Raw genomic sequence first — 26,919 nt, forward strand, 5'->3', positions numbered from 1 at the left:
TTGAAATTCTGTTACGGTATTTAACATTTTATCGATTTTACGAAGAACGATATTCAGACTACGATCTTAAGGCAGGATTTCCAAATATTGGGAGAGGTTTTACGGACGCTTAAAGTAGCGGATAGGGTGTGTTGGTCCGAAGGGATACTGCGCGTACCTTGGCTAACACGAGAAACGCATTAGCTGGCGTCCTACGTTATACTTCTTATTGTCTTACCGAACCGTTTGATGCCAAGTTTGCGTGTCGTCGACAGTTTGTCTTCTCAACGAAGAAGTCGTCGACGACGCCGTCCAGGATACTCGACAATTTTTCAGAAATTCATTCGTCATTGATTATTATCATTACTGTATATATATATATATATATGTCTGCTTAAAATATTTCAAGTATATATATTTTATAATTCAAATTATTGCTTCGTAACCCATAAAATATATAACCCATACAATTCCACGCATTCTCGACTTTGTTTTATTACAATATCCGGCTCAAGCTGCTTCTGAAACCCGTTTTATATCACAAATATCTCTTTAATCGGGCCTTTTATTTCCCAACAGATTAAAGCATTAATCGATCCGATCGCCCATCGACGATTGAAAATAGTGCAAATACTTATTTAGTGAAAGTTGCCCCGACTGTGCTAAATATATATAACACTTTAACGTCGTGGTATCGCATTCGTGAACTTTTGAGCTTCTCGAAACCTTCGACGTTTCTTCGGATCACATTGGAATGCCTTTTAGCGAATGTATATCAGTCCGATAGACTTTTTGCTGCATTTCGCTGTACAGTCGATTGCGAATTTCTTGAAATTCTTATAACCGAGGCTGTGGGTTCGCTTTGAATGCACGTGCTCGGCATGCAAGTGGAGAAAAAATATAGTAACAAGAGTACTCGAGTGGTCTCACGAATATTTTAGTGTCGGAAACAATCGTCCACGTGTCCTTTCTTCGGCGAACGAGCCCGTGGCAATACTTTCCTGACAGGAGATTCTATAATACGTTACTATATTATTCTAACGCACGGTGAGAATCTTAAGGATTCTTCCTCTCCGCGGCTCATTTCAAATACAAGGTGTCGTTTCCACGATTTCCGATCGTGCACGGTGTTCACGAGGGCCTGGAAAAAATGTGGATTTCATCCGTCGTGACATTGACGCGCGTTGTAAATCTTGCGGAATCTATAATACCATGGTGAATTCCTGACGAAAGTGTTATTTTGTCAGAAGTGGTGAAAAAAAGGCATCGGGGCAAGATTAATAAAGATACTGCAGGCTGACCGATGAAGAAACTCTTCCGGCATGAGAATCCCCGTTTTCTCCTTCATTTTTCTCGAGGGCTCCAGCTGCACATCGTCCAAGAGGCGAGCAAGAAGAGGCCAAGAAGGGGTCCTCCGTGTACACAAATACTTTCGTGTCGCATGCCAATCAACGTATGGCGAGCGTCAGGTGGGGGCACTCGGTGAACTCTCAGTCCCAGACGATTCGTTACACGTCGACAGGATGAAAGTGCTCCTCCTTGCTTACATTATTCGAGCCACTAATTAAACATATCGGTGTCAACAACGCGGCATTGCAAATTACGCGCTTCATTAATGACTTATAATTCCAGGTGTCTGCTCCTTCGTACCGATTGTCTATGGACAGCAGCAGCGAACTGCGTCGAAAAGTAAATTTCTCCAATGGATCGTCAAAATGACTCGACACTCGTATCAGTCAAGCTAAATGTCTATTATCAAAGAAGTTAACCGCTCGCACACTTTCCAATGATTCCATCGATAATCGCACTTCTATAGTCTATCAATCACGTATGAACACATACTACAGACATTGACTACATTGAAACCTCAAAATTTGCAACTCAACGATAACTCGTAAGAATGATCTTTCGTTCTTATATATCCTGAAATCACATTAAAAGACATATATATATATATATATATATATATATATATATATATATATATACATAGGGTCCGTTCAAAGCGTGAATATTTTCCTAAAGTTCTCTGTGTCAAGGTTAGCTTAAGAAAGAGATTGTTCAATATTTTTCTCCTCGAGTTTGCAGTGAAGAGTGTCTACGTATATATACGCACACATACGTAGACTTTCGAATTGGAGCCGGCCTCTTTGGCAAACACTCGAGAAAACGTCTGGACGATGGCAGCAAACAGGAAGATCGGTGGTAAGAGAAAGCTAACTCACCCGTATCGGGATCCACGGTGAAACTGCTATTGGCCTGGACCACCCCGTACCTTAGCAGGGCGTTCTTGCCAAGATCGGAATCGGCGGCGCTCACGGAACCCACGAGGGTGCCCGAGGGCAGATTCTCCAGTAGCTCGAAACCATAGAAATCCTTCTCGAATCTGGGATCGTTGTCATTGTCATCGAGAACTGTGACCAAAACTGATGTACTAGCGGTGGCAGCTGGAGAGCCATTATCCGTGGCGAGTATGGTCAAGAGGAATCGATCGATGCTCTCTCTGTCCAATTGCTGAGCCAGACTGATCCATCCTGTGTTCGGGTTTATGCGAAAGGTCGTGGGACCTTGAAGTCGATAGCTCAATCTCGCATTGTTTCCCGTATCCAGATCAACCGCGGTTACTTGGAGGATCTGCGAAGAGAGATTCATTTTTGTCGATGTAGAGAAACGGATTGTAAATAAGCATTATTATAAGACGAAGAGAATTTGAAATTGAAAGGAAGATATGGCGTAATTGGAGCGTGTTCGAAGCGTCGTCCTGTATACTGCACGGTGGACGTAAGGAGGAGGGGGTGGATAAGAGGCAGAAAGTAGAGAAAGGATGCGTTTAAAATCTGGGAGTAACTGTGGTAGTCGACATTCTGGGCAGATGCGACGCGGGCGATGAGACAAGACCAGTCGGGCCTGGTCCTTTCGTATTAATTAAGCAGCGTACAGAGATGGAGAGAGGGCGAAAGGAAGAAAGATGAGAGCCTAAACACAGTAAAACCGGTCGGGACCAATCCTAAGACTGCAGGATGATCGTGAATTGCGAAGGGGAGCTGGTTTCTTATGGGTGGAATGGGATTCCGGATACGAGAAGGCTACTCAAAAATGATGAATGGTGTAGAGGTCCGAGAAGAAGGAGAGAACTCGAAGGGCTAATAAACGGGCTTAAATATTCGAGCGCGGGACCATTGTGGCGTGGATCGGTCTTCTATTAGGAACAAAAGGTACCACGCCGGTAGGACCTAACGCGTATAACAGTTACTGGATCAGCAAGGGCTACACGTTTAGCTCTTTGCTAACTGCTTCTTCGCTAGTCTCGCCTTGCGCAGCAGCGAGATATTGTCCGGATAGCACTGACATCGAGCAGATCTGTCTTACCGATAGATATAGCGACGATACGTACGTATATATATATATATATATATATATATATATCCGTTGAAGAAAGATGACCAGAGGTAGAATGAAGAAGATGAGGAAGGATCCAAAGAGAAAGGTAGCGAGGAAGAAGACGATCCTCGAGAGAAAGGAAACGTGCTATCATCCTATCGTTGCTCGTGCCCGTTGTATTAAAAATCTGACGTCATTTAACGGTCCTATCTCACAGTAAGGATCTCAAGTCCATTTGTCATCGAGGCTCTCGTATTCGGGATATTATGTGTACTCGCTATATACACTCGGAAGACACTGCCTCCCTAGAAACGCGAAAGCTCGCAGTCCCGACGAATTTCGTTGCTAATGACTCGACGCGATCCCTCCGGTCACTAAAATCCTTTCCTGTTTTTTCCTCTCTCGTGATATATTTAGTACGTGCGTAACGACCGATATGTGCTGATAATTACAGCAAGCCGCCGTGCCAGGACGTCCCTGGAGGCGAACGAATTACCCCGTGGCCATGAGTTCTAATAGCCAATGTTTTCCAGCCATTTTTATCGTCGTTATATCATATTGCTCTAACGCGCTCCCGGTATACAAAAGCCTCGAAAAAAATTCGTGCGGCTCCGAAACTATGGGCATCATAGTTATATATACACGTGGTCGAGGTTGAATGAGAAAATTGTAACAGAACGATAAATCTGGCGCTGGAAACGGTTTAACCGATTTATAATCCACGAGCATCTTTGTAGTTGGCGGGCGAGAGGCTTTAATGAATGTTGAGACGTCGTTATAGTCTACCGTGATCACTTAAATGGGCATCAATAATAGTAATTTTGACCGCAGGCTATTATCTTGATTATGAAAAGGGCTCGATGTTAATGCATATATAGTATAGGTAGGAAAAGTATAGGAGGATATACGCGAGGCAGAGATTCCATCTACGTCAATTATCGTATCAGTGATATTTCTGATTAAGTGGCGACGTTATTTCCGTCATTAGATTAGACCGATGAATTTAAATAGATGCTTTACGAGCATTTAGGGGTCCGTTTATGTCAGCCGCCGCAGCGTCGGTACTTACTCGACGGTATCTGGCGATTAGCAAAATTGCGCTCGAGTCAGCGCTTTAACGTGTAACGGCACTCATCGTTGCACTGTGGTCTAATCAATTTCAAGCCAGCCAGCTAGCTATAGCCAACCAGCCAGCCAGCCAGTCAGCAGTAGAACCTGTCCGTATCGCGAAGCTGCCTAGCCGACTGCTATCGACCGTTATTCATCGACCCCGAAGAACAGCCATTAGATCTTGTAACTGCTTGCAAAGCATATCAACGGCAACGTTCCTATCGGATTATCACTCGCTCGCTATCAATCTAGCCGTGGATGCCCCTACCACCATATTACCCGAGACCTGCTGCAGTAATATGTACCCTTTGCTCCTTCTGCATAAGCAGTCTGCACACAGTTCGCGTTTCTCCATTCTCACCAATGCGCGACGCATCACTCTCCAATTGACAGCAGACTCTCATGACTCTCTGCAATACTCTTCATATTATATATATATATATATATATATATATACCCGGAAGAGGAAGAAGAGTTGAATTCGCGCCAAGGTGCAAAGGTTCCGCAAGATCTTCCTGGTTGTCCCGGATAAAATTACGCATCGCGTCCCATCGTGTGCTTGGTTCGCCAAGAAGAAGACGAAGAGGAGGAGGAGGAGGAGGAGGAAGAGTTTTGAAGGAGCAGGACAGGATGATGGGTAGAGAAGGAGAGGGTCGAGGAGAGGTATAATCCCTCCCTTCCCTCAACCCAGAATCCCTCGGGTCTTTTTGTTGGCATGGCGCATCGCTCATCAGCGCGAGTTCCCATCCTCTTCCATTCTGTAAGCCGAAACTCGAAACTAGCACGACGACGCGTAGCAACGAGCCCGGCTTGCCGACGCCACACCTTCGAAAGAAACAAATGCCCGCGTGACGGGCGTGTAATGAAGATTTTTCTCACTTGTGAATCGAGCCTGGCGCCTTCGGGAACCTCGACGTGGTATTCGTTCCTCTCGAACACTGGGGGGTTGTCATTCACGTCCTGCACCTCCACGCTTAGGCTCAGGTTGGCCGAGAGACCAGCGCCGTCCAGGGCCCGTATCAACAGAGCGTGTCGTTGTTGGATCTCGTAATCCAATCTGCGCACGAGGTAAAGCTCGCCGGAACGGGCATCGATTCCGAAGAGGTCATTGCTGTTCTGTGCCAGAAGGTAGCGGATCGGCAGTGGTGGGACGATGTCCGGATCGGTTGCGTGGGCCACGTACAAAGCCACGTGAAGTGGGTGGGACTCTGGCACTGATATTCGGACGCTGCTTATTGGAAACGATGGCGGATTGTCGTTCACATCCTCCACCATTACCTCCACCTGGAAAAACATCCACGATACTTTTTCAATCCATTCTCATTTTACCAGGATAATATACATAATACCGGTGATTTACGCAGCTTTCAAGAATATAACTGTGATTTACAGGCTTCAGAGGGATGGCCTTGATTTATGATCTCTCACGGTTTAAGGAATCGAACCAATCGATTCGTAGGCTTCGTTTACTAGGTGTTATATATATATATATATATATATATATAGGATTATGCTCGTAGAGACGGAAGTTTATAGACAGAGAGAAAGAGAATGAATAATGTAAAAAGGTCGAGGTATTTTAACGATATTTTAATGCGCGTCGGGTCAAAGGTTTCTCTCTATGGCCGCTTCATGGCGAGGGAGGATAAAGTAATATGATTTTGCCATGGAAATAATTATGGACGCATTAGAGAAGGCGCTATGCACTCACCTGACAGTAACCAACGGAGGCTCCGTTACGCGCCTCGATGCTGAGGATGTATTTGTCGCGACTCTCACGGTTCAGCGGAAGCCGTACCTTCAGCATCCCTGTGTTTGGCTCCAAGAAGAGGTCAGGTTCCTCCGTCGCGAGGTAGAACCTCGTGGCTCTGTCACCTGTGAAAGAGAACAGTGTAAAATTGTTAAATCTCATCGGTAAATTTTTCACACACATACACACAAATATATATATATATATACGTTTAGTCGAATATTCCTCCGCTTTACTCTCGCTTAGGTTTAGTTGGACTCTCGGGATTGGCACGCGAAGCAAGATGAACGTCTGGTTGAAAAAAAACCTTGCATTCCAAGTTATAAGGGACCTGGCCGCGCATAATTAGGCTTTTCGTTGGCAGACTGGGCCTGCTAAAAGGAACAACGCGAACAAAAAGCCAATCCCCTTTCGAGAGCTCTTTCTACACTACTACAACTACTACACTACTCTCGTTGTGCCGACCACAGGTGCACTTATATATCTACAGCCAGTGCATGCTCGTTCGCTAATTATAATTTGCGATTTGAGTCAGCTGTACTTTTTACGCGTTGGGCTGGGTCGGGATTGATCGGACCGATCGATAAATAAAACATTGAGTGACGCGCTAAAAGCCGCGTGTTTTGGCCCGGCTAGCTAGCACTGCTCGCGAAGTCAAATCGATTAATTTGCCTCGGTTCGACTAATGGCTCGATCTCCCCGACAGGTACTCCAACACAAGCGTTCCCTGTTCTCGATAATCCAAAATACATGGAAAAAGCCTGCCGGATCGTAACAAGACTAATTTCGCTAATTAGTCCTTAGCACTTTCGAATCTCGGCTTAATCGCATACGCCTTTAGTCGTTTATTGGTAGTTTCATTCCCGTCGATGAAAAGAGCTATTAAGCAAAGAGCCGCCAGTGCATTTGCAAAGGAAATAGTTCCATTGACTCAGCGTGGTAGACTGGTAGTTCGCGGTCCATTAGAGACATCAATTTATTCATCCCATTAATCACTATACTATGGACAATCGATTCCTCCATTCCTTCCATTCCTTCCGCCAGCTTAGTCCTTCTCCTCATTCATCCCGTTAAATCGTCTCTTAATTATTCATTAAATGCATCTGGGAAAACTCGCATCGACTGTCTATACGGGTGATCGCCCAGTTTGTTTTTCCTGTCATAATTCTCGACAGGTTTTTTTTTACCAGGAGCTTTGCAATCATTCATTCTAATCCAAATGCGGTGTTTCGACAAATACACGTGGTCTAGCTTCTGCAACGTGCTGGTCGGGTTTTTCTCCCCCCCCCCCCCCCCCCCTCTTTCTTTCTCTATCTCTCTATGTCTCGAAGCTTGAAGAGAGACCGAGTTACCTGGAAGAGGGGACGAAGAGAGACATGCCATTTCCACGATACATCCTGTTTGGCTGACGTTCGTCCAGCAGTGACATCGACTCACGCCGGACCATCCTGAAGCTGTATATGTATATGCTCGTCGCATAATTTATGTCCGTCCATTTGCGGATGCTGGTTGCACCTTCGTTTTAGTATTACGCGCGGAATGCTTACAATGTTTATTTAAGTAGCCAAGAGCCACGGAAGCCACTCATAATCTCCTGCTGAACGAATATTTGCCCGTTCATCCAATTTTCTTTCATTAACCTCTCTGACTTTTTCCCCTTGTTGAATATGTTTACGACTCCATAAAAACAATTTTTATTAGGGAAAATCATTGAATAATAGCTCCGCCATGATTTATGGAATTGCTTGATGCGAGTACCGACCAGGTATGCACACGTGCACGCAGCCACCATCTACCGTTAATTTTTCAATTGGAAATATTTTTCCAGACATTCCTTTGTTCGTTTAATTGTTCCTCGGTCCTGTCGAAAATACGAGTGGAAATGTTGAAATCGGCAGTGGAGTACGGGCTAAGGACGCGAAAATGCGAGAATCAGTAATGAGCGTGTTACCGAGTCTTCCGGCGAGCAAGGGGATTCTGCGACAAAAACTTGCTCTCGATTCGGTCCGTGGAAAGGACTGAAACGATCTCGATCCGGTCCCCGGCCGAATTCATCAAATACGCGAGTGATTTGTCTTGGTTACACCTACGAGGATCGGCAAACTCGTAACCGGGCTACTCGACACAGAAAAACTTTGATCAACTCTAATTTATTCGCAGAAATGTAGAGGGATGTAAATCGGCTAACTGAAATCTTTACAAGAGGGAAAAAACAACGAGCGTGCCTGGACAAAATATAAGTGAGAAAACTGAAGGAAGAGCGCATGCAGATTGGACTGTTCAGTAACTATGCGGTATGCGATAATCCGCGAGTGAATATTAATTATATATTCGTCAGAGCTGGAAATCCGTTCACGCAGGAACGATGAGCGGTCAACGGCTACTGGTGCATAAAGCATCGCAGCGACCTCTCGTTCGTTAGGCGCGGTTATCAGCGAGAAAGGACTGAAATAGTGGATCCGGTAGTTTCCCTATCGCAACCAGACCGATTGCCAGGCGAGTGTGAATTGGCTAAAGTCCAAAGCTCGACGAGTCTACTGTGGCCTCTCTGGCACTTCCGCGAGATGTTATCACACCAAGGACCATTGGCTCGCGGTCATCGAGTCACTCTCTGAACATTCGCCAGGACTACATGTTGCTCGGAACGATCCACGGCGTACACCGAACGCACGTGTGCCACACAACTCGCGTTTATTACGTCCGGAGAACGTCACGAAAATTGCACGCGGATCAGAAAAGTCATCCTCGACTCTCCCGTATCTCACAATCGTCTAAAAATAGTCTCACGATGAAAAATTTGCCACGAGAAGCAACGATTGATAATTTGCTTTAAAAATGATTTATCGATCGATGGGCAAACTTAATTTCTAGCTAAGAGTTGTGTTTCGTGGTTCTTTATGAATTTTTTTCATCGCAACTATATTTTATTGCACTAGTCGGATTCATCGGCAAAGCATGCCGACATCACGCCAGCTCTTTTTATTCCGTGCCCGCTGAGGATCCCTTAGCCAGCATCTCCCTTCATCCGAGAGTGGCTTCCTTGCGCAAATGGAATTCATTTCTAGTTCCTTGACTCCCGTGTGATTCTCTCTTTTGCCTCTTGCGCCTTAGTCATTCCGTGCATCTTTCTCATTCCCTCTCATTCGCGCTAGTACCCCCTCCACGGATCACCCTCCCCTTTCCCCACGTTCCCCCACTAGCTCGCTCTCATACGCCGCATCCAGCAGGAGTGCAACAGGCCGGTCTCTCCCCTTCCACCGCGCATCGGCTAGCCGCAGGATGCCTCGTTCTCACGTGCACGACGAAGAGCCTTATGGGTCCTTGTGCCATTCGTGTGCCTTCGGTAGCCACGATCCTCGCTATTTACTTTAACCCACCAGCATCGACAATACTCGCCCCCGCAATCTCAACTCGGCCACGAAGCCTTCGAAGCCCTTAGTCGCGACTCCATTTGCCATTACTTACGATCGATCAATCGAGACTCTTCTAAATTCTGCATTCCAACAAGCCATTGTTTCACTCTCCGGTTGAATCTGGAGCAACGACCATCGAGGATCGATCTTTAAAGGACGAACGAACCAAGGACTCTCGCGACAGTCCGCTATATGAATCGTAGCTCTATAAATGCAGCGAGTATATATTGGGAAGAGAGGGGACGAAGAAGGAGAGAAAAATGCCTGGAGCAAAGAGCAGAGGATAAGTGAGGCCGAGAGAATAAGGAGGTAGTAGAAAAGGGCCGATATCCATATTTAGTCGAGGATGGCTCGTAATTCGGTGGGTTATGGTCGCGAAATGGACTTTGTCGTCGAGCCGGGGAAAGCGCGAGGCGACAAAGTATTCAGGCAAGGCGATTACGAGCTTTTCGAGGCGATCGTAAATGGACATTTGCCCATCTTGCCCATCCCCCTGCGAGAGCTTCAACGACCCGCTGGCGCCGCCCCACGAGAATACCAATCCAGGGACCGACCTCGAAAGCCGAATGACCCGTTACGAGTTAATTAGCGAAATAAGGCTATGCTCCTCCGTCGTTTCCCCCCTCCCTCCACCACCATCGCATCATCCACAACGCAGCTCAAACGATTCCTCATATTCGCATAAAGATACGCTAATCCTCATTATATCTCTATTGCAACAATTCTTTTCTCTTCCCTAATTATATTCCCCTGAATTCCTTCCCATCTCTATCTCTCTCTCCTCTCTCGCCAGTTAACATCTAAAAGGATAGGCCTGCAGTTTCCCCGATATCTCTTATTGGTTCGTCTGCTTCTATCGGAACCTGCTTGCTTTTAATTAATACACTCAACCAGACCGATCAATTCCCAGTGTTTTTTCCCTCCGAACCGTAGAAACGGGTTTACTCCAGATATTTGAAAAAAGACGATTTAATTGCAAGGCCTATGAGAAAGTGCTTTGAATGCGAAGTGACGCAATTACTATATCCGAAGAATGGGTCGAGTCTTTTTTATCGTGGATGAAAAATGAGTGGACGATGCCGATTTGGCAATTGGCTGTGGGCGCGATAGATTATCCCCGCAGTGATCCCGCAGGAATCCTCCGAGCCAATGAAAGCGGGATCGTTTGCATAAATCTGTCGATTTTTAATTGGACCGGTGCGTCCGGTTATGGCGCCGATCAAGATAAGCCGCGATCACGTGGAAACGATCCGTTTTGTAGTCGGCCGAAAATCGTGCTGCCTTCGTTAATTAAGAAACGGCCTTATAACAATTAAACCCCTTAAGTAGACCGTCTAACAACTGAGCCAGAATCGCCGGTATTGCAATATCAACGGCTGATTCGCAATTTGGCAAATTTTTCTTGCCTCGCGTCCTCTCCTCTCTCCGTTGTATTCGCAGCCAGTGTGAAGTTAGCACCCCAAATTTTAAAAATGGAAAAAAACCAAACAGTTCTGGTAGCACCCGGACAAGCTTTACACAGTTCCTTGTTATTTTTCAAAAAAGTTCTACAGATTGAACTCGAAAAAGTAGAAAAAATTATTTGGGGTGCCAAGTTCACATTCTCTAATATTCAAACGCTAATATCCTTTAAACTAAAAGTCCTATAGATAAAAATTATTAGACATATTTATAGAACTCTTAGGGGTGCCATCAAAACTCCAGTTAAACATGGAAAATTATAAAAAAAAAAATTTTGTACATTTAAAAAAAATTTTTTTTCTTCTAATTTTCCATGTTTAACTAGAGTTCTGATGGCACCCCTAAGAGTTTTATAAATATGTCTAATAGTTTTTATCTATAGGACTTTTAGTTTAAAGGATATTAGCGTTTGAATATTAGAGAATGTGAACTTGGCACCCCAAATAATTTTTTCTACTTTTTCGAGTTCAATCTGTAGAACTTTTTTTTGAAAAATAACAAGGAACTGTGTATAGAGCTTGTCCGGGTGCTATCAGAACTGTTTGGTTTTTTTCCATTTTTAAAATTTGGGGTGCTAACTTCACACTGGTGTATTCGCACTGTTTTCACGAACGTATCGAGTACACTAATACTATTACCAATATTTCGCCCGTCTTACATCTCCTTATTCGTGGTAACCCGCGCCAGAAATCGAGTGTAATGATCTATATAATTACAAGGCAGACTGGATAGCTGATAAATCATTGATCGAAATGATTGGCTAACGTTATGAAGTTGTTGGTCGACTGCAATATATCGAATTGTCTGTTTTTCTCCTCGAAAGAAAGGAAAGCATACGTATGGTTGTATCGAGGAGATATAAATTACAGACGAGTGATTGACAGCCATTTTTTCAGTTTTACGGATTCCATGGAGGTAATGACAGCGAGCAGTCGGTAGATGGTGATAGCAGTGAATAAATGTGCACGTAAGGTTACGTAAATATACGTATACGGATGTTGAGAGAACCAGCTGACCGAGACTCGCGAGGCGATAGGAGGGGGATTGAAGCTATGGAATACTTGAAGAGAGGGTGGTGGGAAAATTGAGGAGCACGAACCAATTGTGATTTTAGGACGCTCTTGCTTTTCCACCAGAAATCCTTGCCTCACCTACAATTTCCCTTAATCTCAGCTTTCCTCTCGCAATCAAATATAATTTTCCTTTTTCCTATATCCACTTATTATGCCAGCTCTAACGATATACTTTACCCTCCCACCCTTGGAGTATATACGGTACATCTTCTGCTGATACTGCAGAATCTCACGTTCTGGTCCAATTAAACTCATCGAATTCGCTTTGGCGATCCAACAAATCAAGCTCGTTCTGTTTATACTATTATTACCCGGCAGATAATAGTGATTAAAGAGCCGTTATTGCTCGACGAAAACGGAGCTGCGCAAAAGGGTCTAGAAAACATTATCGATCGTATCGTGGAAATAAAAAATCCTGATAAGCAGAAGTCAATTACTGCATCGTCTATCTTCAGCCATCTCAGGAAATGACGAGAAGCTTTTTTATCACAGTTAAATTGCTATATATATATATATATATATATATATATTATTATTTCTTCCAGGTTCCTAAATAAATGAGTCATCCGAAGTTATCGCGAGGAAAATATCGCGAGACGAGATCGTTGGAACGCTCGGCTAAATGCCTTTTAGATGATCGATTTTCATCACGGAGTAATTCCACCCTTTTTTTCTCCAAGAGTCATCTCGCTCTTAATACACGAGGAAGTTTCGCGAGAAGCGTTATTTTTAGAATATATCTGCATTAGTACACGTAAAAAACGTGTGTTCGTTGCATTAAAAGCGACGTATAGAGAAATCGTCGATTATTCGGTATAAAGGGATTTGACTGTACCATTGGAAAGGGACAGGGGAATAAACGGGACCCCCATCAATGACAGCGTGCCTTTACAACCATATCGCTTCTTCATCGCATTCGTCGCGTAGCTGAATGCTGCAAAGACTCGCGATTCATCGTCATTATTTAATTACATCCTCCGTTTTTCACTGAATTACAACACTCTCGACAAACGCCTATGGTCTTACCGCTGAGTCTCGCTCGCTACCAAAATTTTTCTACTCGTTTCTTTACGCTCCTTCGCGTTTATTATCAATAAATAAGTATAAATTTGGTTGTTTTTTTCTCATCCATAGGATCAGTTAAAAAATTGAATACAGTATATATAAACTGTACAGAGTTAATGGTTGTAGCCCTTAGGACGCGATTGTTCGCATATTGATCGAGTGGAGCTGAGTTTTCCAGGATGCTGCGAGGACTCCCGTCTCGTTAAGAGTTGTGGCCTTGGATGGTTGAGTCAAGCCGCGCAGGATTCTCCCTGGCGACGGAGAAGAAAAGGTGGAAGGGTGGGGAGGAGAGGGGGGTGGGTTAAGGGGGGAGGAAGTCCAGTAGCCGATGTTGAGCATCATTTTAATTTATTTTCGCGTCGCTGGAAGCCCGCCAGCCTTATTGTCGCCGTCCATTGTCTTGTCGTTTCTGCCGCGTTGCATTTTAGCCTCCCCCCACGTCCCCCTCCCCGATCCTCTTAGCATCCTTTCGTCCCGCGGAACGCATCGCCATTTAGTCGCTGCCCACTCCCACCGGGACATCCTGTGCGTATGTACAGGCTTTATTCGTTTGCTTACCGATTCCGATTGCTACAAGACGTGCCTTCCTGCCGCTTCCCGGATTAATTTTCTTCGAAAATCAAACCCCGACCATATTAACCTCCCGCGGGAGCCTAATCAAATAAATAATTAGCATCGTCGCGTGTATCGAGCTGGCAAAAGAATGCGAGCGAGGTCCGACGAATTCAATGCTATTTCGAGTTTATCGTGCGGGAGAATAAACGTATATATATATATATATATATATATATATATAAACAATGCTCTTGTGGTGTTCTTGCAATTTATTCCCTAAGACATTCGGTTTGTTCCTGAGTTTGTTGTGCGTTCTGCGCACGTTTGCACTGGCCCTTTCACGTAAAATCTGAGAAAAGACCGCTAGATTCCCTTCCTCCATTCTCATCTTATCTCCCGCGTCCCCTTATCTTCATCCACCATCTCGTATAGAACGTGCGCACGCATTTCTTTTTTATACCTACGTGAGGAATTTGCTAAAACAATTTGCCAAGTTCATTCAACATAGTAAAAGTCATATAGTCGTATTCAATTTTCAACTTTAATCCTTCCGTTCCTTTCCAGCAGTTTATTTTTCATTTTTTTTCCTCTCTCCGCACTGTATATTTGCAGCTGCCGCCGCACGGTAAATACTGTAAAGGAACGTTTCGCGATTTGCTCTATTGTACGTTATTTATCGTTTTAGATTTAACGAAGTTCAACGGAGAAATACAGTGAATGGTTTCCGGGAGGGAGTCGGTGAGTTTTAAACATGTTTGGTATTGCGATAAACTTTCCGCTTTTTCTCCCTCGCGTCTGCGATTCGATCCGTTCTCGATTCTCCGTGTCGTCGTCTGGAATTTCGAGTCCTCGCGCAGTAATCGCAGAGCCCTGCGGGATAAAACCCGGGAATAAGCAGGATACGATCTGCTGATAGAAATAGAATCCTGGGAGGCTTTATGGCGCTATAAGATGTCTTCATAACCGCACGCGCGCACACCGGCAATCGCACTAAAGAACTTCTCACCCCCCCCCCCTTCCCTTCCCACTCTCGCGCGAATTTAAAAGAAACAGAGATAAACTTGAAGTAAATAAGTTGCCGTAACCTAGGAGAGAGAGAGAGAGAGAGAGAGAGAGAGCAAGAAATGATGAAATTAACAAAAGGGAGAATAAAATATATAAGCATTCTCGCGTGAAATAAATTGAAAGGCAAGGCGATATTACGAGAGCACGCTGTAAAAGTATTCAGATTGTAGATAAGAGATTTGGACCCTGCAGATAAACGATAATTTCGATAAAAGCTCGCTTTTTAATAACAACAAGTATAATGGTTCATAAGAATGTTTTAATTGGCATTTATGGGCTTGACAGTTACTGTCAAACGGGTTTTTAATACGCATAGAAATTTGCATAATATGGTTTATTCGGGGGAAATTGAAATTTGCATGGAAATAAAGCGTTTTTAAAAGATAATAAAGAGGAAATTAAGCCCTGGAAAGGAGAATTAATCACGGTGGAGGGGTTTTCTTTCCGAAAGAAGTTAAAACTCGCTCGAGTTTGCGGGTATTAGTTTGAACATTTTTTCACTCGTTCCTAAGATATAATAATAATAATAAGCATGCACACGCAGCTATATATATATATATATATATATGCAAGTCGAGGTATGCGAGTGCAACGGCTCGGTGCACCACAGCGCGAGAAGAGCTGCGCCTCGTAGCTCTCTGCTGCGGTCACCCTGCGGAAATCACTCGACGAATTTTTGCCCCGTGCGTATATATATAGCCACACACACTGTGGATGTGACTTTACCGCCCGTTACTCGCTTTTAACCACGCTTCGAACCTCTTGTTTACTCAGCTCCGATATCACTCCGGAGCGACTCTCAAGGTGGAGAAATGTAACCCCGCTTCCCCCGCGCGAACGACCTACGAGAAAGCTCAAGGTCCTCGATCGACGAAGAAAAACGGAAATGGCCGAACGAATCGTTGGTACATACGGTGGATTTTCGCGAAGGAACATAAATCAAGAGCGGAACACGCGTCTCCGCGTACAAAAGGAAGTAGAAGCGAGTGAATTTTGAGATTAATCGAAGGAGCTGAGCCGTTTAATTGGATTTGTTTAATTTCTTTAATTATCCGTGAAAACAGTGAAATGTCTTGCTCGCAAGCTGTCAACTCTTGGGACCTTCCCGGCCTTTTTAAGTGGCCCGGCGGCCGGCTGCTTTCCGCAAATTTTGCCGGGCGGGTCCTTTTAAAGCGAGAGCCGTGTCCCTACCGATGCAAAACAGGCGTATCCAGCCGAGGTCTGCATTGCTCTTGGGGCCCGGGCTAAGCCAAGAAGAAGAAGAAGAAGATCCGAGATAGCAACGGCCGACGACTCTGGCCCGCGACGAATGTTCCCCGAGTCTGATTTGCGTAACTTCGTTCTCAGAATTTCACGTTCAGCCCCCTGTCTCCTCTCTTCATTTGCCTTTGCGCAACCGTACCCCGCGCTGCCTCATCCCCTGCGTCCATTTCTTCAATCACCACTACCACCACCACCACCTCCTCCTCCTCGTCGTCTTCTTTATCGCGATTCAAATACATTTTCATCAATCTCATTCTTACTCCATGCTTTTTTATCCTCTTTCGCAGAGGCCTGTCACACTTTTTCATCGCTCCTTTCCAATCATTCTTAATTTTTACTCGTAAAATAATATTATATATACGCGGTTCGCGCACACTTCTCCCGCAATTTTTCATTATAATCCGTAAGTCTGCGTTAGTGTTGTACAGATAATAGGAAGCGAATCCCGTCGTTAACCCCTCATACCGACGGCTGGCAATAAAATTTTTACGGGCAAAGAAAAAAATTCTATCGATAAGACTTATATTTCCAGCCAGTCGTTAATCCATCAACGGGACTCTTGAAATTATATTCGGGGAACTTTGTCACTTGTAAACTTGCTAATAAACTTTTTTACGTCTCCGCTCGCGATAGGATGACATTTCAAGAGCTAAGTGCTCCGACAGAAATAAAAAATTCATTACCCTTAAATTCCAGTCGAAACCACGTAAACGCCGAGTTTTCTTAATCGATGTAAAAATACCGCGTTCGCTCGAGGAATGATTTCACCACGCAGCCGTAGCCTTTATCACGAGTAAATGCATTTATTGGAGAATTCATTCGAACACAATACACGCGATGATTATCTTTATTAATTTTATTGGTGCTTGTAACGAAGAGGTTAATGGTTTCATTAAATTTAAATACGATACGATTGCACGTACGCTTTTTTTACGAGCTTTGGTGCGTAGTTGAGGTATTTATGCGCAAATACTAATGAATTCACCGTATTAGCATCCTCGCATGGCAGGCTGCGGCGCTGAATAGGTCGCGAGTGGAGGGGGGTGGGGGAGGGGGCAGTAGAAGAACTCTCCACTATAGGGTAATATGATAATTTCCGCTGGCTCGCTGCTTCCCTTCCTGCACCCTTTTACGTCAATTTCCTCAGCCACTGTTTACCATCCGATGGAAGAGATCGTTGCAGCTACCGATCGCACAGCTATATATATATATATATATATATATATATATACGAAAGATTGAGTGTCTTTTTTAAGCTTCTCCAAATATAATTACAAATACGAGAGATCCTTGTAAGCTACGCCTCGGCTTTTAACTCATATCGGTTAGACAAGTAATAAAGTTGAAGATATAAGTGAGAAACAGGAATTAAAGGAATGACGCAAGGATTAATTTCAAAGTGAAAAATAAAAGGAGGAATGAAAGAGGCATAAAAAGGCTATTAGCAAGCAGCGAGATAGGGAGAAGAGGGAGCTTTATTCGGGCATGAAATTTAGTCATCGAGACGAGCTGGGAAGATTTCGGCAGTCATCGGCAAAGCGCGAAATCGTTCCACGAATTATGCCGCGTTGTATCTTTATAGAGGATCCTTAAAAGAAGGCACTGTTCTCTCCCGATCTTTATGGCGCGTGCACGCTAAATCCCCCAATGGACGTACGACGTGTCACAACGATAAGATTAGTCTCGCGGTTACCAGTGTGTTAATTGTGTGTGTGTGTGTGTGTGTGTGTGCGAACCTCGGATCTTCAGCCCGCAGGGTGAAAATTAACTCGCGACCCGAAACTTTCCCCGGAGGTTCAGCCGATCTGTTCGAGCGATCTGGTCGTTTATGAGGTCGATAAATAAATTAAATGATAACCCAGTCGTCGAATTAACCTTATCTCGACATATGAAGGATGCATCAAAACGCCCATAACGCGATCGGAAGCACCCTGCGATATAATCCGTGCACGATCGTTTCGACCTCTCGCTGATGTCCCGCGACGTTCTCCAAAAGAAAGAAAACACTGTCCGAGCAGCATAAAAAATAACGTTGCGACTGAGAAATTCTTCGGCAAAACGGCGAACGACTCGCGATGCTCTCATAGCATTAATTAAGTTAATTAGCCCATTATACTATAGATCTGGCAAAATCCGGCAGGAAGATAAATAGCGGGCCGATAATACAAGAGGCTTCAGCGGATTCTGGTGGCGAAGAGAGCGAGAAAGAGTGTCTTTGGTGTCGAAGCAGCTTTAAGCGAGCCAATTTTGGAACACACCGCGAGTCCCCATCCTCCCGCGCTTCGGGCTGCTCCGCTGCGGTAAAGAAGAAAAACGGTGCGCATATACGCGTTGGTGAACGGAAAGGGTGGACGGGGGCAGCGTGTGCGTTGGAGCGCGCGTGTGTGTGTGTGTGTGCTGCGAGAGCTCAATGCTGAGGAGCGCGGAGAACAGGGCAGAGCGGCGATATTTAAAGCATATGCAAAGAGTGCAGCTTCGCGGCAGCTTTACGGGGGGAGGGGGGAGGCTAAAAAGTCCCGGACAATGGCGGCTGGCTCGCGTTCGGCTGCCCGGAATCCGACTCACGACGATTTATGCGACCTCGACGGCTACATCCCCCCATTCCTCCCTGCCAACAGTCCCTCCCGAGATCCCCACCTACCTCGTTCCACGCGTTCTACCCACCTCCTCGCTCCACCACCACCACCACCTTCCGACACACCGCGGCGGAGACGCATTCTCTACCCAAGAATCCCAGGCCCCGAAAACTACCAAATGCCCAACCCAGCTTCTCAAAGATTCTTCAGCTTCCTCTCCACTAAGCCTCCTCGATTGCCTTCAAGATTCCTGCCAAAAGTCCTTTGACCCTAACTTTGAAAATCCATCTAATTTCAACGTTTCTCCTTCGCTAATTCTAAGCTTATATGTGTGTGTGTGTGTTTGTGTTATAATAGCTCGCTGTATCTATCCGTTTAATAAATCTGTGCCAGTCTCGGTACCGCGTAGATTCATTAGAGGCCGTAAATTAATAATCTCGGTAAGATCACCGTTTTAATTGCTTCTCATCTAATGAGTCTATGCAAATATCTCCGCGAATATGGGTATAGCAGGAATTTCTCAGGAGAGCACTTTCTAGGAAATCGAAGCGGGACTTTGTGTCACCTAGTCGCTATATATATATATATACATACGCTTTCTAGAAATAGGAGTAGACATCATCCTGTCACTTAGTGCAAGGCTTTCTAGCGATAGCGGAGAAAGGATTCCGCGGAAGGCGAGGAGCACCGTCGAGATTCGTAAATCCCGCTAGTTAGCGCAATCGGCATTCGGCAATCGTAAATTCAGCTGAAATCTGTTCGTCGACTGGTTAAACATAATGTAAACAGGGAGTTCTCGCAACGGTGATTTTTGTCCAAGGAGAGGAGCCATTGTCTTGGATAGCTTTATAAATGTTATTCGCTCTACCAAATGCACTTTCGACTCTCGTGATCTTGGCCAATCGACAGAAACACAATACTTCAGAGTCACGAGCCACCTTAGCACGCCTGCCACCGTGGCTTTCATCGAGATCCATTGGTAATAAAGTGGTCTTAACAAACTTTATACTTGTAACCTATCCACTCTCGAACTTTCAAAGAGTTTGGTCGGAGAAAAATATTGTCTTTGGTCTAGTTTCATTTCTAGTATATATTCTGATACGAATAGCCGGTTTAAATTAAATTGGACAAGTTCGATTCTATAAATATCTTACCTATTCGTATAGCATTATACCGATAAGTATATAAACAGCAATGAATTTAAAGATAAAACTTTGTAGCATCGACGGCCTAAGACACAAAAGTAAAAGTCCTTAAAGAGCGTTCAAGACAAGATTAAAAAAAATATACGAAGAAGTTAATAAATTTGTTTTACATATAATCGAGCGGTTCTTTGAAAAATTTAGTTTTCTTTTAAAAACTCTATAATACACATCATATAATGTATCAAATAGAAACCAAACGATACGAGCGAAGAAGTATTACTCGAGTCGAATGAGGTATAATTAATTTGGATATAGGAATTTCGTTATCAGGAGACCGCAGTCATGAAACTGGTTAAGGGACATTAACCGGAGTGAGAATGCTTTTGTCACTTCGGGGTATGAAAAGAAAGGAACTTGATTCAAATGGCCCTTAAATAGCCAGTCGCATCCTGCACCGGAGTTGGGCAGAACATTCCTCGGACAGGCCTCTCGATTTCATCATTCCAACGCCATCCCCGATTTTCATCGTCCCAGTCTGGGAGCGGCTCATTCGCGGATAAGATAAGACCGGTCGGAAGGTTGTTGCAGCGCATACACTCGGTCGAGATCCCTCCACATGCGGTTCCTCAGCTTCGTGGATGATTCCCGAGGTGCCATAAACTCGGGGCTGTAAAATCAGGCGCGTTCTTCACTTTGTCGCCGGACTTTATGGAAGATCCGCTACGATCCAAATAAGGAGCTACGCGTATGTGCCGAAAGAATCGCGCGGTAGCACCATATGCCGAGCTTTAGTGTCATCTAAAAATCATTAATGGATTTTGTCACCTATAATTGTCCACGACTTTTCTCGGAATGGCCCTATTATCGACAGGATCGTTTATAGCGAGAACCCTGCAACCACGCGACGGATATATACAATGAAATTTTTTCCCGCAAAAGTATACGGTTTTGACCTGTAATTTCACAGTGCCTTCCGTAGTTTAGCTAAGAATATAATTAGCGCGAGCACTCATCAAAGGTTTCACCTGCGGAGTTTGCGTGTCCATTCGCACTGGAGAACGAACGCAGCACGATGTTTTAATAATAGGTTGAAACTTGCATTGTCTTATGATTCGGACGGCTTGAGAATTTTCAGGATACGCGGGAGGGGGACAGGGTGGTCGATTCGCTTATTGGAACAGGTGCTCGTAAAATGGTAGCTGGTGGACTTTGGCCTCTGCACGGGGCTTGGATCGCCATTCGACTTAATCTGATAATCTGATTGGCTGCCGTATGTCAAATATTGCCGAGACGAGAGTGCCAGTATCCTTTTGCTCGAACAGGTTCTCGGACGCATGGCGCTCGGCTATGAAATCGAACCCGATCTGTATCATCATCCGATGCACATTCGGAATTATCAAGCATCCTCGCGAGTATAGTTTTATCGAGAAACTGGTCTCGATATACTTGCAGAAATTCGAGTTTCCTATTTTATTAAGTATATATCGAGAAAAAAATGGCCTCTCGCGTATAGGATTATCCAAAAATTACGACGGCTCATTTCAAGGATATTTCATACGCTAGTACTTCATCCTAGATAAACTCTCGGTTGGAGTACCTCCTATAGTGCTAATCTCACTCAAACTGATGTCTCAAGTTTATACAGCCAAAGGCTAAATCCTTATTCCGAGATGAGAGACTTTGCAGAGATTTCTCGTGGGTGCTTATTCCATACAGTGTTACAGAGAAATCCGAGAAACGCGTTTCCTGGTCAGGTTAGTAGAAGGGTGGGGCGAGAGTGGACGTTTCACGACACTGCAGTGTACAGCACGGATCTCGAGTGGAATCGAGGTTTCGCGTCGGACGAGGTCACGATACTTTTTAACCCCAGATAGTACCTACACACTCTACGTTATGCCAATTTTTTCTCGCCCTCCCTCCATTCTGATTGCACACTTTTCCTGTGCTGAGACAGCAGTTTACATATATATATATATACACAATATAAGTGAAATCTATAATATACGATACAAGGAAATAAACATTTTCAATCATAAAACGAATTACTAAAATAAAGTGGTAATAGTGGGAGATTAATGATGAAGAGCGAGAGGCTGAAGCCGAAGAAAAAGAATGAGAATTGAAGAGGAAAAGATAGGTGAGCCGTAGGAAGAAAGATTCGGTTGGAAGGTTGGTGGAGAGTGGAGTTGTGCTTGCATTGATATGCAAGAGGCTGCATATGCGGGCTAGCGAACAATGCGACCACCGGTAAGGCACCGTCGTGTAAACTATCCTCCGTCGCCGGGCCTGTAACGTTACTGGCTGTTCCTTCGTACAGCTCGATGCGCTTTCTCGAGACACTTTACACGCTGCGCATCGGGTATATGGCGCGCGGTGAGTGCAGGTCGTGACGCACCATATCTTGCATCGGATGTACCACCAGTGTGGAAACACGGATACGTACCTCTGCCCCTATCCCCTACCCCTCCACCCACACCATCAACCCCACCCGATATACGTGTATATATATATATATATATATATATATAGCAACTTGCTCTTCCTACCGCAGTGCGAAAGCAGCCCCAACTGATATCCTCTGCACATACCGTATAGCTTGTGGAGAACCGATCAAACGCATTTAACCTGCGATCCTTCGCAAAAATATGTATATATATATATATATATATGAGCTTGACGAGAGAAGAGAAAAGGATCCTTCGAGGAATTTTCCAGAAATAAGGATTATTACTCTTCAGCAACGAGGAAGAATTTGTTGAGAGGCACAACATGACCTACTATGGTGCTCGCGAGACGTGTTTATTCGAATTCCAAGTTAAGTTACCCCGAGCCGACTGACTTCTATACCGAATGATTTATCAGTTGATTTTGTCACGAGGAGTTCAGGAAAGAGAAGGATTCCTCCGCTCGTCCTACCACTATCACATGGACGCGCTCACCTATAGAGTCTCTGGCACGTAGGCGTACGCGATCTCAACTCTATCGTGACACGACTATGCTAACAGGGTACCGCCGCGCGTGGAATACGTTTCCAAGTCCAATCCTGCACCGCGTCCTCGTCCTAAACTCAATATCCTGCCTTCATCTTGACTCGACCAGTATATATAGTGATATACTGCTGCGACGATAGGAAAGCTTGGGATGCGAGCTTAAAATCTTCACTCTAATTTATATATGTATATATATATATATATATATATGTGTGTGTTTTAACGTATTGGCAACTGGTTCCAAAAACTGCACCTTTTCCAGCCGCTTCTTTCGATCCTCTCCCGAGACTAATGTCAGACGGGACAGGACTAATTGAACGCATGATTCTCGAGAGAGGGTCCATTAAACTAGGTATTACGGAGAGAAATCATCAGTGATAATTAACGATCGGAGGCGCCGGCTCGAACTCAATTAGTTGGTCGATTAATAATCCGTTTTGGAGAACGTACCTGGCGGCGAGGAGTCTTTGACACTGCCGATGATGGTGTTCGGGGGCACGCTCTCCTTGACCATGAAGGTGTAACGGGGTTTCTCGCAGGCGGGAAGCCGGTGACCCTGCGAGGACACGCTGATCCTGACCTCAGCTTCCAGCAAGCTCTTCCAGCCATCAGCATCGCTAGCGGTCACGTTCAGCTGATACAGCGAGGACCTCGACAAGAGGCTAGGCCTAGCCACGTGAAGGTCACCGCTTCCTCTGTCAATCCTGAACACGCCAACCTCGTTCCCTGCCACGATCCTGTACGCTACCTGCCCCAGGAGACCCTCGTCCAGATCCGTCGCTGACACGCGAACCACCGATCCTTGCGACAGACTGTCATTCCTCAAGGTCACGTTATATCTGCTGGGCTGGAAGATCGGTCTGTTGTCGTTTGCGTCGAGCACCTCCACGCGTACGATGGTCGTTGTACTCAAGCCACCTAGAATTCAGGTTTTTTTGTTGATATTAGTTATTATTACGTTTAGGCACACACACATACAATAATATTCGTATATTTATTTGCTTGGCATAGGTGAAGCCTGGCCTCACACGGGATACGAGTAGTAATGGCCCTCGCTAAGAAATTATCCTGCCTTGGATTGGCAGTAAAAGTTGCAACACACACCACGAGTTTTCAGCCATGAGGCTGTAATTATAGACTATAATAAAGTGATTTAATCGCTCCAAGTGTAAGGCCGGGATACCGAGCCACTATGACAATCCGAGAACGTATAATTCCACGTTGAGGTGTTCATTACTATTAGTTAAGCGGAATTGTGTGGAATGCCCGAATGGGATTTTCTGTGGAATGCTGGGAAAGTGCTTGATAAAAGAAAAGTATATATATAGCTACTCTGATGGGAAGGAACCGTTATTTTTAATATGTTGAACATTATCTTGCCATTAAGTCGAGGATATTAATTATAAATATAGTCGTTGGGAGAGACAAGTTTGATGGGCTGTTTCATAGTATTTAAGAATTGAAAAATATTTTATGCGTGCGCGACAGAGGACGGAGTTAGAAATGTGTTTTTCGTTAGAATATTTTTTTGGGAGGGAGCTGCTGGGGCTGCTGATATACAGGAGGCATACCAAGAAGAGCATATACACGGGACAGCTCGACTCCTTTTTCTGGAATGAGCGGGGGCTTAGAGGGAAAATCTTGGGGGAGGGGGGGGGGGGGGACCGGGAGGTTTTGCTCTTGACGCATGACTCCAATGACACTCGTACCTATAAATCTCCGTGCGCCAGAGCTCGCACAACCGAGTCCATATATTACTATGAGTTACGGGTGTAAACCGTTTAAACATCGGATTACCCGTTTTACATACTGTCTTTAATGTTAACACTTGCGTTAAATCCAAAGCGAGCCCCCGCAAACCGGAAGGTGTCGAAGATTATCTTCTGCTGATCAGCCTTTCACAATGAATCCTGCCATTTGCTAACACCAACAGCAGGAATAAATAAGAAAGCCGCTTATTTCGGATTCTCGGTGGAATAATGCATTGGTATATATATATATTTATGGGTTCTCTTTCACTCCTTTATTCCACGAGGAATCTTGTCGCGCGACGAATATTTAATTAAACATAACCGTAGGATAAAAAGCAGCCATTTTGGGGCAGATAAATTTCTAATAGAAAAATAGATAATATACGGGCTTGCGGTAATTTATCGATGATGGGTCAGAATTCATCGTGCTGTAATTACATCATTCGGAAGGATTAAAAGAAGAAAGAGAGGAGAAAAGCCTCATTGGGGAGGATGATCAGTAGTCGAGGTTATGGCGTTCATGATTCCAGCAAGCTGACAGTGAAGGTGACTTTATTGACATCGGCGTCATAAATCTTTGAGGCTTAACCCGTTCCGACAGAGGCTCCTCGACTCTCGTGCGGAGGCTGAGAACCACTGGCATGCTGCATAAATCTTCCAGAGGTTTCCTTCCCCGGTATCCCGGAGGACTCGGGAGAGGACTCGGCAGGATCGACCGCGTGAAATTAAAAGGGTCGGACGCGCTGCCAGCCACGAAATATTAGACCGCGCATTATAATGTCGTTGAACCATCCATCCGACTCGCGGAGTGCCATTACCTCACTCCTCGGACGTTTTTCAATGGGCCCGCTTCGTCAAATTACATAAGGCCCCGTCACCGGCCTATTAATTTCAATCAGAATCTGGCCTTAATCGAGGGAATCATTCTTCCGCGCTTTCGCGGTTGCTGGAATTGTGACTGACCTTAATTAGCTTCAGCGTTTTCAATTAACCGAGGAATCTCAATCCCCGCAGCAGAAAACTCCTCAGCATCCAGCAACGATGCTTCGTGCAAACCAATTCGTTTCGTTCATTCTCATAAAACCAGTTCACTGCTTTTTCCATTCCACCTTGGTCTGACGGCTTGTGACATATTTTACGAGAGAAAGAGAGCTACCTCCTCTCTCTCTCTCTCTCTCTCTCTCTCTCTCTCTCTCTCTCTCTCGTTCGATCCCGGACGACCTTGAGCCCTGTACAAGTGCATTTACCGAGATGAGAGTTCCGTTGCACGCTTTTCGATGCTTTCGCGTAAAGCATCGGTCATTTGCGTTTAATGCGCCTTCCCCGTGGCATTTCGATGAGGGACTCGAACCGTTACAGCATCGCCATCGGCCTCTTCCTCTGGGTCGTTGGTTGCTATAAATCATCAGTTGCATCGCCAGTGGTTCCTCGACGTCATATCGAGGCAGTTTCTATTGTGCCAAGTAGTCTAAGGACAATCGTATCGATAACGAGCAACAATTACAGTACGCAGTTTGCTTCTTCGCAAAACATAACAATGGACCAACTATGCTTCTTCCTATATATATATCTCTCTCGCAAATTTATCGCCTACTGTATCCTGTCTCGCGCTCTTTCCACTCACCAGACTCCGTCTCTCTTCAAATCGTCAAATATTTTCATGATGCTGGAATGGAGTTTCTGTGATATTTTTTACAGTGTTTTGTTTGGCATATACTGAGCAGTAGGTAAATTGAATATACTCTTCTCTGTTGTTGTTTTGTCGAATAATTAAAAATTCAAGGTCCGTCTTATTGTCTCGTGACCCGGATAGGTTATTGGAAGCAGCGGTTGCTCGTGGTACCGGCTACTGTACACTTGGTGGCGGTCTCACGTTCGATCAATGCAGCTTCAGTCATTGTCCTTCCCATAAGGACAAGCTACAGGGGCCCACCACTTTGAAAATAGGCAGTGAATATCACGCCGACGTAAATCATAGAGCCTATTACAGAGCTACTAGATCTTGCCACTCGATAGCCATCGTGTTTCTCCTTCACCTCCTCCTTCTCCACCTTCTTCTTCCAATCCTTCCTCTTCTTCACACCCTCACCCCACAATTTCGCTATCTTCATCTACCCAATTTTTCCAAACTGCTGATTCGATCCAACGATAAACCCTATTAATTTTCTACTCCTTGTCAGTCTTTACCCTAAATTGTATAAACTTGCATGTGCATGGAATTTGCTTTAGAAGCGCAAAGCACTATTTTCCTTTCTTTAGACTATGTTGGTTAAATGGGCTGAGTTTACTTGGTCAATGAACTAATATATTTTAATTAGTGGAAACTCGAGTGTATCTTTAGT

The 26,919-nt window shown here is 44.7% G+C and overlaps 1 protein-coding gene across 1 annotated transcript in view; it reads right to left on the bottom strand.

The window, feature by feature from the left end:
* Nucleotides 1-26,919, bottom strand: part of ds (dachsous cadherin-related 1) — a 184,125-nt gene that overhangs the window by 18,876 nt on the left and 138,330 nt on the right. Inside the window, exons 3-6 of the mRNA XM_066738056.1 lie at nucleotides 23,273-23,744; nucleotides 6,182-6,377; nucleotides 5,350-5,754; nucleotides 2,205-2,613 (exon numbers count right to left, since the gene is read on the bottom strand). Coding sequence (XP_066594153.1) covers nucleotides 2,205-2,613; nucleotides 5,350-5,754; nucleotides 6,182-6,377; nucleotides 23,273-23,744 — 1,482 coding nt within the window. The remainder of the gene's footprint in view (nucleotides 1-2,204; nucleotides 2,614-5,349; nucleotides 5,755-6,181; nucleotides 6,378-23,272; nucleotides 23,745-26,919) is intronic.

Source organism: Prorops nasuta, unplaced genomic scaffold (genome assembly GCF_024137725.1).
Source record: "Prorops nasuta isolate Cenicafe-Biocafe unplaced genomic scaffold, Cenicafe_Pnas_1.2 PNAS00018, whole genome shotgun sequence".
NCBI lineage: Eukaryota > Metazoa > Arthropoda > Insecta > Hymenoptera > Bethylidae > Prorops > Prorops nasuta.